The sequence below is a fragment of the Diorhabda carinulata genome, chromosome 3 (genome assembly GCF_026250575.1).
Source record: "Diorhabda carinulata isolate Delta chromosome 3, icDioCari1.1, whole genome shotgun sequence".
Classification (NCBI taxonomy): domain Eukaryota; kingdom Metazoa; phylum Arthropoda; class Insecta; order Coleoptera; family Chrysomelidae; genus Diorhabda; species Diorhabda carinulata.
The window spans coordinates 483,831-497,172 of NC_079462.1; the positions used below are offsets into that span (position 1 = coordinate 483,831).

General features: G+C 29.3%; 2 protein-coding genes across 3 annotated transcripts in view; one reads left to right on the forward strand and one right to left on the reverse strand.

Moving 5' to 3' along the window:
* Positions 1-4,239, forward strand: part of LOC130891897 (diuretic hormone class 2) — a 51,555-nt gene extending 47,316 nt beyond the window's left edge. The window contains exons 2-4 of one of the 2 annotated variants that reach the window (XM_057796980.1): positions 1,268-1,375; positions 2,319-2,435; positions 3,719-4,239. In XM_057796980.1, coding sequence (XP_057652963.1) covers positions 1,272-1,375; positions 2,319-2,435; positions 3,719-3,854 — 357 coding nt within the window. In that variant the 5' untranslated portion in view covers positions 1,268-1,271 and the 3' untranslated portion in view covers positions 3,855-4,239. Of the gene's footprint in view, positions 1-1,267; positions 1,376-2,318; positions 2,436-3,012; positions 3,194-3,718 lie in introns of those variants that run through there. The other variant, XM_057796979.1, reaches the window with a different exon arrangement.
* Positions 4,240-4,784: 545 nt separating this feature from the next.
* On the reverse strand, positions 4,785-9,956 carry LOC130891899 (inactive hydroxysteroid dehydrogenase-like protein 1). The gene is made up of 7 exons (XM_057796981.1): positions 9,767-9,956; positions 7,271-7,454; positions 6,648-6,770; positions 6,478-6,588; positions 5,285-5,505; positions 5,011-5,238; positions 4,785-4,925 (listed from the first exon to the last, which is right to left on the reverse strand). Exons 2-7 carry the CDS (start codon positions 7,446-7,448, stop codon positions 4,815-4,817), a joined length of 972 nt encoding a protein of 323 aa, XP_057652964.1. The 5' UTR covers positions 7,449-7,454; positions 9,767-9,956; the 3' UTR covers positions 4,785-4,814.
* Between the last annotated feature and the right edge of the window lie 3,386 nt (positions 9,957-13,342).

Here is a 13,342-nt window from a genome sequence, read left to right on the forward strand (position 1 = left end):
ACTGAACGATCTACGGAGTCCAACGACGCTGTGATTAATCAAATGAGGTGGTGACTCAAGAAATATTGAAGAAAATCCACTGGATGGTCTTAAAATGTTTTATAATCACGAAGATACTCCTAAACGTATCTAGTTTCACATAAATACCGTGGTAGCTACTATATGTATGTGTTTTTCTAATTTGAAGACTCAAAGTTGTTAAATATTTGCTTGGCAGTTTTATTTGAAAGGTTTCAGCCTAAATAATATGAAATCTGAACTAGATTCTACTCTGGGTGGGACTTCTTCTTCATTATCAACAATAAAATGTCGGGTAGCAGCGTTTAAACGAGACTGTACGATCTACGAAGTCCAACAACACTGTGGTTAATCAAATGAGGTGGTGACTCAAAAAATGTTGAAGAAAATCCACTGGATGGTTTTAAAATGTTTTATAATCACGAAGATACTCCTAAAAGTATCTAGCTTCACCTAAATACCGTGGTAACTACCATCTGTATGTGTTTTTCTAGTTTGAAGACTCAAAGTTGTTAAATATTTGCTTGGCAGTTTTATTTGAAAGGTTTTAGCTTAAATAATACGAAAACTGAACTAGATTCTACTCTTAGTAGGACTTCTTCTTCATTATCAACAGTAAAATGTTGGATAGCAGCTTTTAAACGAGACTGTACGATCTACGGAGTCCAACAATGCATCGGTCGACCAAATGAAGTGACGATAATCGTCGACTAGAAGTGCGTGAACTACAATGAATTAAAATAATGAATGAATGTGGAAACAATGAATTAAAAATAGCGAACTAGCTCAAAAGAATGTAAAAAACGGCTCCAACTACTAGCAAAATCATAGCGAACTTATTTCAACGTTTTCCCATAATCTCTGACACCAACCTCGTATATTTAAACTTTAAAATCCAAAAGGACCTTCTGACGCTCGTATTAATCCCAATTTAGCATCTTGAACTCCCTCTAGTTACAATTAATTCATGTCTTCGTGACAAATAAAGCACAAGTCATCTACGCATAGAGTTAACATTAAAAATACTATTAGAAAATGATTTATCGTTCTCTATCTTTCTCTAATCGATAATAAAAACAAAAACTACGATCTAATCAGATTATATATAGAGAGAGATAGTTATATCAGCGTTTCATGCCGTCTATGTTTAATATTAACTCTATGTATTTACGTCGTGTCAATATTACAGATGATAATTACATAGAGTTAATTGGCGTTTTATGTATATGAGAGATTTTACGTTTTTCAGGATAATGAAGGGATCTGGATTCGGTGGTTCTAACGGATTATTATTCCTAATTATCATAGCAGGCATCGTTGTTCTAAAAACAACTACAACGAATGCACAACAGGAAAGGTAATTTATATTTAATTTCTTTCGAGTAACGTTAGATAGCGCCACTAATCATCTGTCATAATTATGTACCTTGTTATGTTCGTTTGCAGTGATTTTATTTACACTGAACCACAATTACACTGATTTAGCAGTGGATAACAATTTTTTCATTAGAATATTAAATATGAACAATAACAAATACCTATACATACAAATATATTAATAATAATGAATATTTTGTGAAAAAAACTCAATTAAATACGTTTTTCTTTTTTAAATTCTCTTTATTTTTTGACCTTCCCTCGTATTTGACCTGTCTGTTACGTTTTATCAACTTTAGTTCGATATATTTTGCTTTTGAGGTTATGTACAATAGATACAACGTAAATTTTAAAATATTCTGTTATTTTTAAATCAACCTTGTATATGTTTTCTCCATTGCAATCAATTGCAAATATTTACCTTTTATTAACTACTACCTACTACCAAATTTACCGTGGAATGTTTGAAGCAATTTTGTTGTTGTTCTAGAGAATTTCAAATTGCTTCTAGTGTGTGATTAATTTTCGACAAAATCAACGAAAATATTAACACTGTACATACTATCACGTGATACTGTTTGTTTATTTTGTCAGTGAAAATCTCAAAACAAACTAATCCTTTTTCATTATTCAAATTCTAAAAGTAATAAAATCATCTACTATTTCGAATAATTTAATATCAAAATTACTAATTATAAAACTTATTAAATTAAAAAGAATATAAAGTATTGTCATTCTCAATTTTCTAAGCGACATCTATCGACTAAAAGTATATACCAACTGAGATTTTCTTTCCCTATTAGTTCAGCTACTACATCATAGATGGCACAGTTCCCATTTAATAAAAATCAAGTTAATAACTATAAAAAAACTACGTAATAATCATTCACTCCATTTATTATGAGCTCATACTTTAATTTTAGTTACAGTTATCCAGGATTTTATTCACCGATTTACTTAGAGAGACAAAATCCTAAATATTTGATGCAAACTATATCCAGATTGAGGCAGGCTTTGATCAACGATGAAGAAATGGAAAAGTAAGTAAATATAATTATGAACAGTTTTAATAAAATGTATATATTTGTATTGTTATTAAAGATATAAACAACAATAATTGTTTCTGCATTTTTTGTATGAATTTATCGTATACAAATTCGGTACCGACACTGATTGGAATAAAAAAATTAATTTGAAATTAAATGAGATATTTTCTCGCGTTCCCTTCTCGTAGTAGATTAAAAATCTATCAATAGATAGTAATTCAAGAAAAGTAAACATTCAATCTCAATTTAAATTTCGATTTACTTCTAATAAATTACACGTGAGTAACATCTATTAACCAAAAGTGGAAACTCGATCAACAATCATACAGAAATTGTAGTTAATATAACTACGAGACATTATTATTATTTGGTATTAATATTGTACAAATCTTGTATATTAATTTATTTAATTTTTCAGTAATTTCGGATGGGAAAAACGAATTGTTTAGTGTTGTGTGTTTTGTATAAAAGTGTATAAAACGGTTTGTAAATGTTTATTATTTAAGTTGTAAATATATGTATATAGTACGAGTAATAATTTCCGAATTTATTTCTTTATAATAATTTGTAGAATGGAAATTAAACGTTCGGGTAAACCGTTTAGAAGTGATTTTGAACACGAAAGGAAAAGAATAGCGGCAGATTTCGGTACAGATAGAGCTCAACCTGGTATGGTGGAAAACCGATTACGTCTTTTCAACACAATTGGTTAATATATATATATAGATATATAAATAATTATTGTGATATACGTAATTATTTTTTTCTAAATATATTAATAAAGATTTTGAATAATAAATTTGCAGTTTTGTTTGACATTATGATAATAGGCAATACCTACTTCCGGTTACCAATATGGCGGACTTTATGTCAATCGTTTGAGGTTAATATAAACAAACATTTTAATTGAATGTAAATCTAGTGATTCATTATAATCTATTTAATGAATATGTATATCGAATATTTTTAATTACTGCTATTTACTGTAATTGTCAATTGAAAAGAATCTGTTGATTAGAATACAGTTGTAATCAAAATGAAGAGCAAGGTCATAATAAGGTCGATTTTTTCGTATTAGGGGAAGTGACGTTGTCGCTATATAATTTTAATTCTATAGATACAAATTGTTATACAGGGTGCGGTGAGAAAGTTTATTACTGGCAAATATGCAAAAATGTTTTTTTTTATCATTTTCGATTTAATCACTTTATACGAGGGATTCATGTGTAATAGAAATTGTAGTTTATTCAAATCTAATACTCTGTGGCCTGTTTCAGCTCGAAACGCGGTTTGGATTTAGGCTTGGGACGCGGTTTCTCAGGTTCCCAGGCTGCGAAACATCTGATGGGGTTAGCGGCCGCAAATTTCGCCGGCGGTCCAGGTCGTAAACGACGCAGTGAAGACGGAGTTTAAATCAGAACGAAAACGACGTGAAAATTCCCCATTTTTTTTCTCCGTTCAATTTTTATAGGTTAGATTCTTCTCATCCCCGCATAAATTCATGAAGACGTACAAAAATATGTGTAAAGAAGGTGTATTGTTCGAAAAAAAAAAAATAAATCTGGTATTTTCCTTTTAGGATTCTGGATAAGTTCAATTTTTTTTTGTAAAATTGAGGTTAGGTAGGTATGGGAAAAGCGAAAAAGTCGTAAAAATGATATACTACCGGGGTAGTTGGAAAAAAATTTATCTTATTAGTATTTTTCAATTCATATTGTTTATTAATAAATGAATATTATATTTAAAATAGTTGTCGGAAATTGAATGTCAGTTTTATCAATAAATACATTACTCAAATCAGTGATGGATGCTATTATTTATCTATTTTCCTAACCTTTTTCCTTTTTTTTTCATAGAAACTCCGTCTAATAAGTTTTTTTTACTTAACCTTTGATAATTTTGTGAAAAACAGTTGATATCATTTTTTTTTCATGAAAGTACCCTCGTATAATTGAAAATACAAATTATTTTGTTAATTGGATATTAGACTTTATTCTAACGACATCTCTTATATAGAAATCAAAGCTCGTACAGTCATTCAGTAAAACGAGATGTTTCAACTATTTAAATTCAGCTACTATATTGTAGATGGCGCTTCACTACCATTCTGGAAAATTTCTATTTCGTACTAATTTATGAATAATTTGCTTCAAATATAAAAGAGAAATGAATATTATTGACAAAACTAGAATTTAGTAGTTATAACTTTTCTAAAATGATCAAAACTTAATACTAAATCCAGATTAATGCAGCTATTATGTCCTAGATGGCGGTACGGTAGCATAATAAGAATTCAGGATTTTATTGGATGGGTTTATATTGAATAAAAATAAAAACGTCTGATAATTGTTCAATATATAATTAAATAAATTTTTATTTATCATATTTTTTTCTGGAGTTGATATAATCCCTCCTAAATATCTTATTCAAATTAGCTCCTCCATGAATTGCAATCCAAGTGGGACACATTTTAATAATAAATCTCTGAAATCACAAAAATCAATTATAATATGAAAAATATTGATTTGAATCCATTGAAAAATAGAGTGATGAATAATTTTAAAATTACCTGTATCCCATGCGACCAAAAACCGGACGTATCCGTAAGCTTTCCTAATGTCATAACGGCGAATTTCGCATAATTCTCCGCGTTCGGTACAATGAAATTGTTTCGTTGCAACATAGGAACGAACGCGCTCATATTGGTATTAACGAAAAATGGAGCGAGATGTTGAATAGTGACACCAGAATTTCTGTATTCGTATCTCAAACCCGCCGTGAAACTTTTAACATAAGCCTAAAACAAACTTATGAGAATTTATCTATTTGAAATGAAAAAGTACCTTCGTGGCTGCGTATACGTTCATCAGAGGTAAAGGATGAAGTTCTGATCCCGAGGACACGTTCACTATAGCTCCTTTACCTCTCTTTTTCATATCTTCAATAAATGCGCGGCACATCAAAGTCACCGCGCCGGTATTTATATTTATTATATCCACGATAAGATTTTCTGGAATTTCTGTTAAATACAATGGATAATCGTAATTTTTACCGACGTTATTTACTGAAAATAAATATTCAAAATTAAAGATACCAGTAGTCTGTCATATTAGTTCAGCTATTACATCCTAGATGGCGGTGTACGAACCTTACTTAAAATAACATTTTATTTATTTATAATGTAAATATTTTGTGTTATGAAAAAAACATGTTTAATGCTATTTTAATGTAATAAATATATAAATAATAGTTAGAAAACAAAATTTAGTTACAAAATACATATCACAAAAACGTTGTAAGGAACTAAATACTTTATAATATGTATATAAGTTTTGAAAGTTTCTAATATTGATTTACAAATAACTCTACAAATAAAAAAAATATCGCAATTATAATAACCGGAATATCGATTAAACGTAATATTTTTTCAAATAATGATTATAAATGTATAAAATAATTGTAGTGGCGACATCTGTGTGTTGGTTTCAGAAACTCATTACAACGTTTTACAGAAATTCATAAAACTTAGTTTCAATTTTAGGTTAGAGTAGCTATTAAATCCTAGATGGCGGTATACTAACCTTACTTAAAATAAAATTTTATTTATTTATAATGTAAATATTTTGTGTTACGAAAAAAACATGTTTAATGCTATTTTAATGTAATAAATATATAAATAATAGATAGAAAACAAAATTTTATTACAAAACATCACAAGAACGCTGTAAGGAACTGAATACAATATGTATATGTATAAGATTTGAAAGATTTTAATATTGATTTACAAATAACTCTACAAATAAAAAAAATATCGTATTATTAAATAATCGGAATATTAATTAAACGTAGTTTTCTCAAATAATGATTATAAATGTATAGAATAATTGTAGTTTCGACATCTGTGTGTCTGTAATGAAAACTCTTTACAACGTTTTACAGAAATTCATAAAATTTTGTTTCAAATTTAGGTTAGAGTAGCTACTAGATTGTAGATGGCAGTCTATAGCAAATCTAGTTTAAAGTATATAGGACTTACCTAAAATATCTATTTTCAATGTTCCTAATTTTTCTTTAACCGTATCAACAGCTTTCTGTACTTGTGAAAAATCGGCGACTATAATTTTCGTTTTGACGAGATGTTTGTTTTCTAAAAATTGTTATTATATATCTTATGAACCGTTTTAGTGTTATTATAAATAATATTACCGATTTCTTCGGCTGTTTTTTTCAATTTTTCTTCATTTCTACTGACGAGTACTATATTAATGCCTCTTTTGGCAAGTTCTAAAGCGTATGCTTTACCAATTCCATCAGTCGATCCTGTTACCACTTAAAAATTTGATAAAAATACAAATTTAATTCGTTATAAAGTTTACGTATATTTGAGGTTATTCACTTGAAGGTATTGTTGGTTGCATAACGTTATTTCACAATTAAATAAACTTGAACATACCTTATAAAGCGTGTTGATATTTTAAGTAGGTTAAATTTATTTGTTTTTTATTCTTATTTGCGGTATTTTCTAACATCTCTAGTAGTTTATTGTGCATGCATTTCAATAACATCAACTTTTGCAAAACAAATTGCATATTAAACCCACGATTACAATCTAATCTGACCTACTTTCTCGATTCAATTTAATTGATTCCAAGAAAATTTTATGGTTTTCTAAATTCGAGAAATTGTGTGACAATTATTAGTTATTCGTTAATGAAGCATTAAAGAACTAGTTTTAAACAATATTTATAGCGATTTAGCTTATTTATCAAACGCTATGGGTACAAAAAAAAACAAGATATCATCCGTCGACGAGGAGTGTTTTTACTCACATGCCCATGGTCCGAATTTTTTCAACAAAGATGTATCTTCATTAGGGTTAAAGAAAGGCGTTAAAATTGCTATAATTATTACAATGGAGTTCCATAGAGCTTCGAAAATGATGTAAATAACCACCATTAATCCGATTAGTGCTAAATGCGTTGAATAAGGGAGTGTTAAGTCCCACATTTTTTTCTAAAACAATATATTAACATATAATTCAATAATATCAGCTTCTATATGCTCAAATTTAAAGTTTTTCAGTTCCTTTTATTAATTAAAAACAATTATTAGTTCAAAATAGACAAATATGTAAAATAGAGGTGCGCGGAACTATTGTCAGTTCCAAAATAACGGTTTCTATAATATGTTATTTCAAAACTGACCAAAATACAAAAAGAAAATCCAATCTCTATACGTCGCAATTCTCAATTTAACTGAATAAATCCAATATATACAAGTCATTTAGATACACGTTTATGTCAAAAATAAAACTATAACAAAGTTAGAACTAATTTGGTTACGTAAACGTACATTTCACAATAAATTTACCACCTGTCGTAGATTCAATACGAAAAAGACAACTTTTTATAAAAAACTAGTCTTAGTGATATGAATTATTCAATAATATAGCAACCAACATTAAAAAAAAACGATTATAAAGTTGTATACAACGTTTATTTAAAATTTTTTAGCAGTAAGGACATTAATTAATGGTTATGTATTGGCGAAAATCACGTGTCACTAGATGGCGCTGAATTCGATATATATTAGAGTCAAAAGTAGACGAAGCGGTTTTTATAGTGGGACAGAATAGTATTATATAGAAAACCAATAAAATTTTTTAACTTCAGACGTCAGATCTAAGTTCCCACTCTTATAAGATAACAATTAATCCGAATAGATTAATTAGTAGTTTGATAGAAAATAAACAGATGTCGCCCAATTCGCGAATACTTTAGGCATATTTTCGCGAGCTTGCACTAAATGTAAATTATTACAGGAAACTGTAATAATCTAAATTTAGATTATTGCCGTTTTCTGTAATACATTTTTCAACGTTTATAGTTATTCGTGAAGATGGCGTAACTATTTTTAATTTTTATTATAATGGTTATAAGTTGTTTTTCAATAATCTTTATCACTTTTTGTTTCATTTGTTGATTATTTTATGAAAGTAATCTCGATTTTATGACTAGTAATCATATTTAGTCGGCTGATGTATGATTAAATTTAGTTTTAATGAACAATTATCTTATTTGAATGCAATTTATAATTGAAATATTATACGAAATAGAAAATAGAGATATCGATATCGCCTAGAAGTCGACAATATATATAGTTATGTTACACACGTGGTTGCGAAATGTTAAACAATCTCATAAAATCTATTTAGAAAGTTTCCCATTGTAATTACGAAGGTTCTGAAGTGAATCTTTGTTCATAAATTACCGATAATGCAGTTTTCCGCAAAAATCTGAAAAGAGAAACTTGATAATGATAGATACTAAAAAGACTGATATACAGGGTACATTAAATGATTCTCGGAGAGTTACAGATCAGATGTATAATAAATTTTAAGGTTTCTACGTATATTTAAATAATTCAATTCCTTTTGAATTGATTAAAGAATGCATAATAGTCGTTTTTTCGGTTAAATAGATAGCCGTGAATTAATTACTAGTCATTTGAATTTACAAATTAGTTTAGCATCAATATCAAGACGGAAATCTTGAGATTTCTTTTATAATTTTTTTTATAAAATGTGACGGTTTTAAGATTTTTTGCTATACTAAATTTAAAGAACGTAATTCGAAATGTGGATGTGGAATTAGTCAAAACTAACCTAGATGGAGCTACTGGTGTTAAAACATAACCTTCTAAAGACACGTGTACAAATTTAGATGATGATTTATCAGCAAAAGTCGAAGCGAATTGATCGATATCCACGTTGAAAGTCATAAAAAATCATCACACGAAAATGTTTTTTGACAATACGTTCTGACTAAATTAACTATTGATCTCAAAACTTAAGTAGTAATCCTCGTATTAGGAAAGATGAAAAGTTCGAAGGCTGTCACATAGATGGCGCTATTGGTACTGAATGCATGTGATTTTCAATCAGCTCTAACCTTCAAAAGACACGTCTATAAATTTGACAGCTGTCATACTATTAGTTTGGGAGTTGAAGCATTTTTTGTGAAGTATCTTTTGATAGTTTAAAAAAAATAGATAATATGGAATTTCGTGTGTTGGTGAAGGATGGAGGACGATGCACTTGGATGCAATCGACGCCCCGAAGAAGCTGTCACCGAGGAAAATATAAAAAATTGCGCAAAAAAATTATTTTTTATCAATTTTTTCATATGTTTTAACACTAATATAAATTCATATTGAATTTAAACACCCTGTAGATTTATAAGCTAGAAAAAGATAGAAAAAATTCGTTTTTTTATGTATAAAAAGAGTTTTTTTTTAAATATGTTCGAATAAAAATAAAAACTTACCTCGATTAGATAAATTTACTAGTATTTCAACTCGTCAATGGCGAACGGATTCAATACTGATTGACATTTGGAACGCAACAAATCTTTTTCGTTGAATATTAACTTGACCCCGGCGGAACAATACCTGACCTCCTTCCACCCGACCGCACTATCATCGGCGAAAAAATAAAAGAATCACAGACAAACAAATGAATTTTGAAATATTTTATCGATGTCGTTTCGACGAGATTAGATTTGAGTAAATATTTGTGGTAGTGGTAGTATGCAAACAAGAATATGGAAATGATAGCGGCGAAAGTAGAAATTTTTCGACGTATCACTTAATAAATTTTGACAAATATCGAAAATTTTGATGCAATAATGTCAATAAATTGGGATTTTGTTTGGTGTCGCGGATTTTTTGGCTCACAGTTCAAAAATGGTGAAGATTTGAATGTGTAAGTTAACTTTGACTCCCTGTATCTTAGAAACTAATGCGAGTACTTAGGTCTAATTTTCACTTTTCTAAAGAAAACTCATTGAAAATCAAGTGACATTCATGACAAATTCATACGTTTGATACTTTGAGAAATATTAGGAAAGTTGTTGGGTTATAACGTTGTCAACATTTGAATGTGTAAGTTAACTTTGACTCCCTGTATCTTAGAAACTGTTGGTAGTAGCAAGTTCCAATTTTCACTTTTCTAAAGAAAACTCATTGCAAATCAAGTGACATTCATGTCAAATTCATATGTATGATACTTTGAGAAATATTAGGAAAGTTGTTGGGTTATAACGTTGTCAAGATTTGAATGTGTAAGTTAACTTTGACTCCCGGTATCTAAGAAACTGTTGGGAGTAGCAAGTTCCAATTTTCACTTTTCTAAAGAAAACTCATTGCAAATCAAGTGACATTCATGACAAATTCATATGTTTGATACTTTGAGAAATATTAGGAAAGTTGTTGGGTTATAACGTTGTCAAGATTTGAATGTGTAAGTTAACTTTGACTCCCGGTATCTAAGAAACTGTTGGGAGTAGCAAGTTCCAATTTTCACTTTTCTAAAGAAAACTCATTGCAAATCAAGTGACATTCATGACAAATTCATATGTATGATACTTTGAGAAATATTAGGAAAGTTGTTGGGTTATAACGTTGTCAAGATTTGAATGTGTAAGTTAACTTTGACTCCCGGTATCTAAGAAACTGTTGGGAGTAGCAAGTTCCAATTTTCACTTTTCTAAGGAAAACTCATTGAAAATCAAGTGACATTTACAACAAGTTCATATGTTTGATACTTTGAGAAATATTAGGAAAGTTGTTGAGTTGTAAAGTTGTCAAGATTTGAATGTTCAAGTTAACTTTAACTCCCTGTATCTTAGAAACTAATGGGAGTAGTTAGGTCTAATTTTCACTTTTCTAAGGAAAACTGAATAAAAATCAAGTAACATTTACAACAAGTTCATCTGTTTGATACTTTGAGAAATATGAGGAAAGTTGTTGGGTCACAACGTTGTCAGGATTTAAATGTTCAAGTTAACTTTAACTCCCTGTATCTTAGATACTAATGGGAGTAGTTAGATCCAATTTTCATTTTTCTAAAGAAAACTCATTGCAAATCAAGTGACATTCATCACAAGTTCATACGTTTGATACTTTGAGAAATATTAGGAAAGTTGTTGAGTTGTAAAGTTGTCAAGATTTGAATGTTCAAGTTAACTTTGACTCCCTGTATCTTAGAAACTAATGGGAGCAGCTAGGTCTAATTTCCATTTTTCTAAAGAAAACTCAATACAAATTAAGTGACATTTATCACAAGTTCATATGTTTGCTACTTTTAGAAATATTAGGAAAGTTGTTGGCTTATAACGTTGTCAAGATTTGAATGTACCTGGCATGACCTACAGATGTCGGTAGTTGTTTGAAAAAAGTCTGAAAATGCCACGTTACTTAGTATTTATTTGTTGAACTAGATTCTACTCTAGATGATACTGCTTTTCATTATCAACAGTAAAATTTTCTTGAAAGTTTTTCTATTCTGTTCTGAAATTCAAAAACTAAACTCTAAATTAATATCTGGTGTATTTTTTTGGGATCGATAGTACATACAAAACTTTTTAATTATAAAAAAAAAAATTGAAAAAAAAAACTTAGTTTCCTTGGCAATCAAATAAAACATAATTTGTAATATTTTCTAAATAAAATTTTATAAGTAAAGTAATTGTAAGCTTTATATTAAGTGTTAAGTGCAATTTCATGTCCATAGTATTTATTTTAAATTAATCCAATGTAATATTTACTTATTCACAATTAAATAACAGATTGATAAGGAAATTACATTGAAAATTGAATTATTTTTTCAAAAACTTTCCTAAATATATCGCCGATATCGTATTTGTATGAATAAGAATCAAAATTTCGGATCGAATACGAAAATCAAAATTTTTCATCCGCGTAAGTTACACGACGAAAGGTAATTAGTGGATTTTAGCAACGAGATAACTTCTAATTAACTAAGTGGTGTTGCAGCAGAGCTTTTAGTCTCCTAAGTACTCTAAATATTTTGATAAACGTTTTGTCGCCGCAGTCGATTCAACCACAAGTTTACGTACATTTTTTTATATTTATTGTACTGGTTTCCCAAAAAAAAAAACAACTGACAAATCAACCCGTTTCCCGAAACGCGCCCCATCGGTTTGTGTAGTCCGGAATGGCCCCCGAGACCCCGAAGTCCTATCTCATTCACAGCCAGCGGGTATGCGAGCGCATTACAGATATTTATTACCCGGAAGATTATCAAGAAAGGGCGGGTTTTCACCAGACATCGATTTTTCACATGTGCCCTCTGATCAAGTGCACACTATGATATGCCGACGTAATTACTTCTTTCTCCTCGTTATTATGTCACCAGGAGTCTTTCTTGTGGAAACTTCAGGTGAAGACCTCGCGTTTTAAAAGATTTTAGTTGGAATACTTCCTAATTTTTTTATATTTATCTTTGAAGATGACATTTCGAACACGAAACAAGTTTTTATGTTTGATAATTCAAAATTTGGATACGTAACTCAACTTTGACTCTCTGTATCTCGGAAATTAGCGACAATAGTTAGATTTAATTTTGGATGTTTCATAGAGAAACTCGTTGTAAATTGAGAAAATTTTTAAACAATTTTCTATGTTTGATACTTTACGAAATAGAAGCAAAATTATGAGGTTATGTCGTCTTGGTAGTTTGAGTATGTTAGTTGGATTTAACTCCCTGTATCTCAGAAACTAGTATGAGTAGTTAGATCTAATTTTCACTATTCTATGGAAAACTCATTGCAAATCAAGTGACATTTATCACAAGTTCATACGTTTGATACTTTGGGAAATATTAGGAAAGTTGTTGGGTTGTAAAGTTGTCAAGATTTGAATGTTCAAGTTAATTTTGACTCTCTGTATCTCAGAAGTTAGCGACAATATTTAGATTTAATTTTGGATGTTTCATAAAGAAACTCGTTGTAAATTGAGAAAATTTTTAAACAATTTTCTATGTTTGATACTTTACGAAATAGAAGCAAAATTATGAGGATATGTCGTCTTGGTAGTTTGAG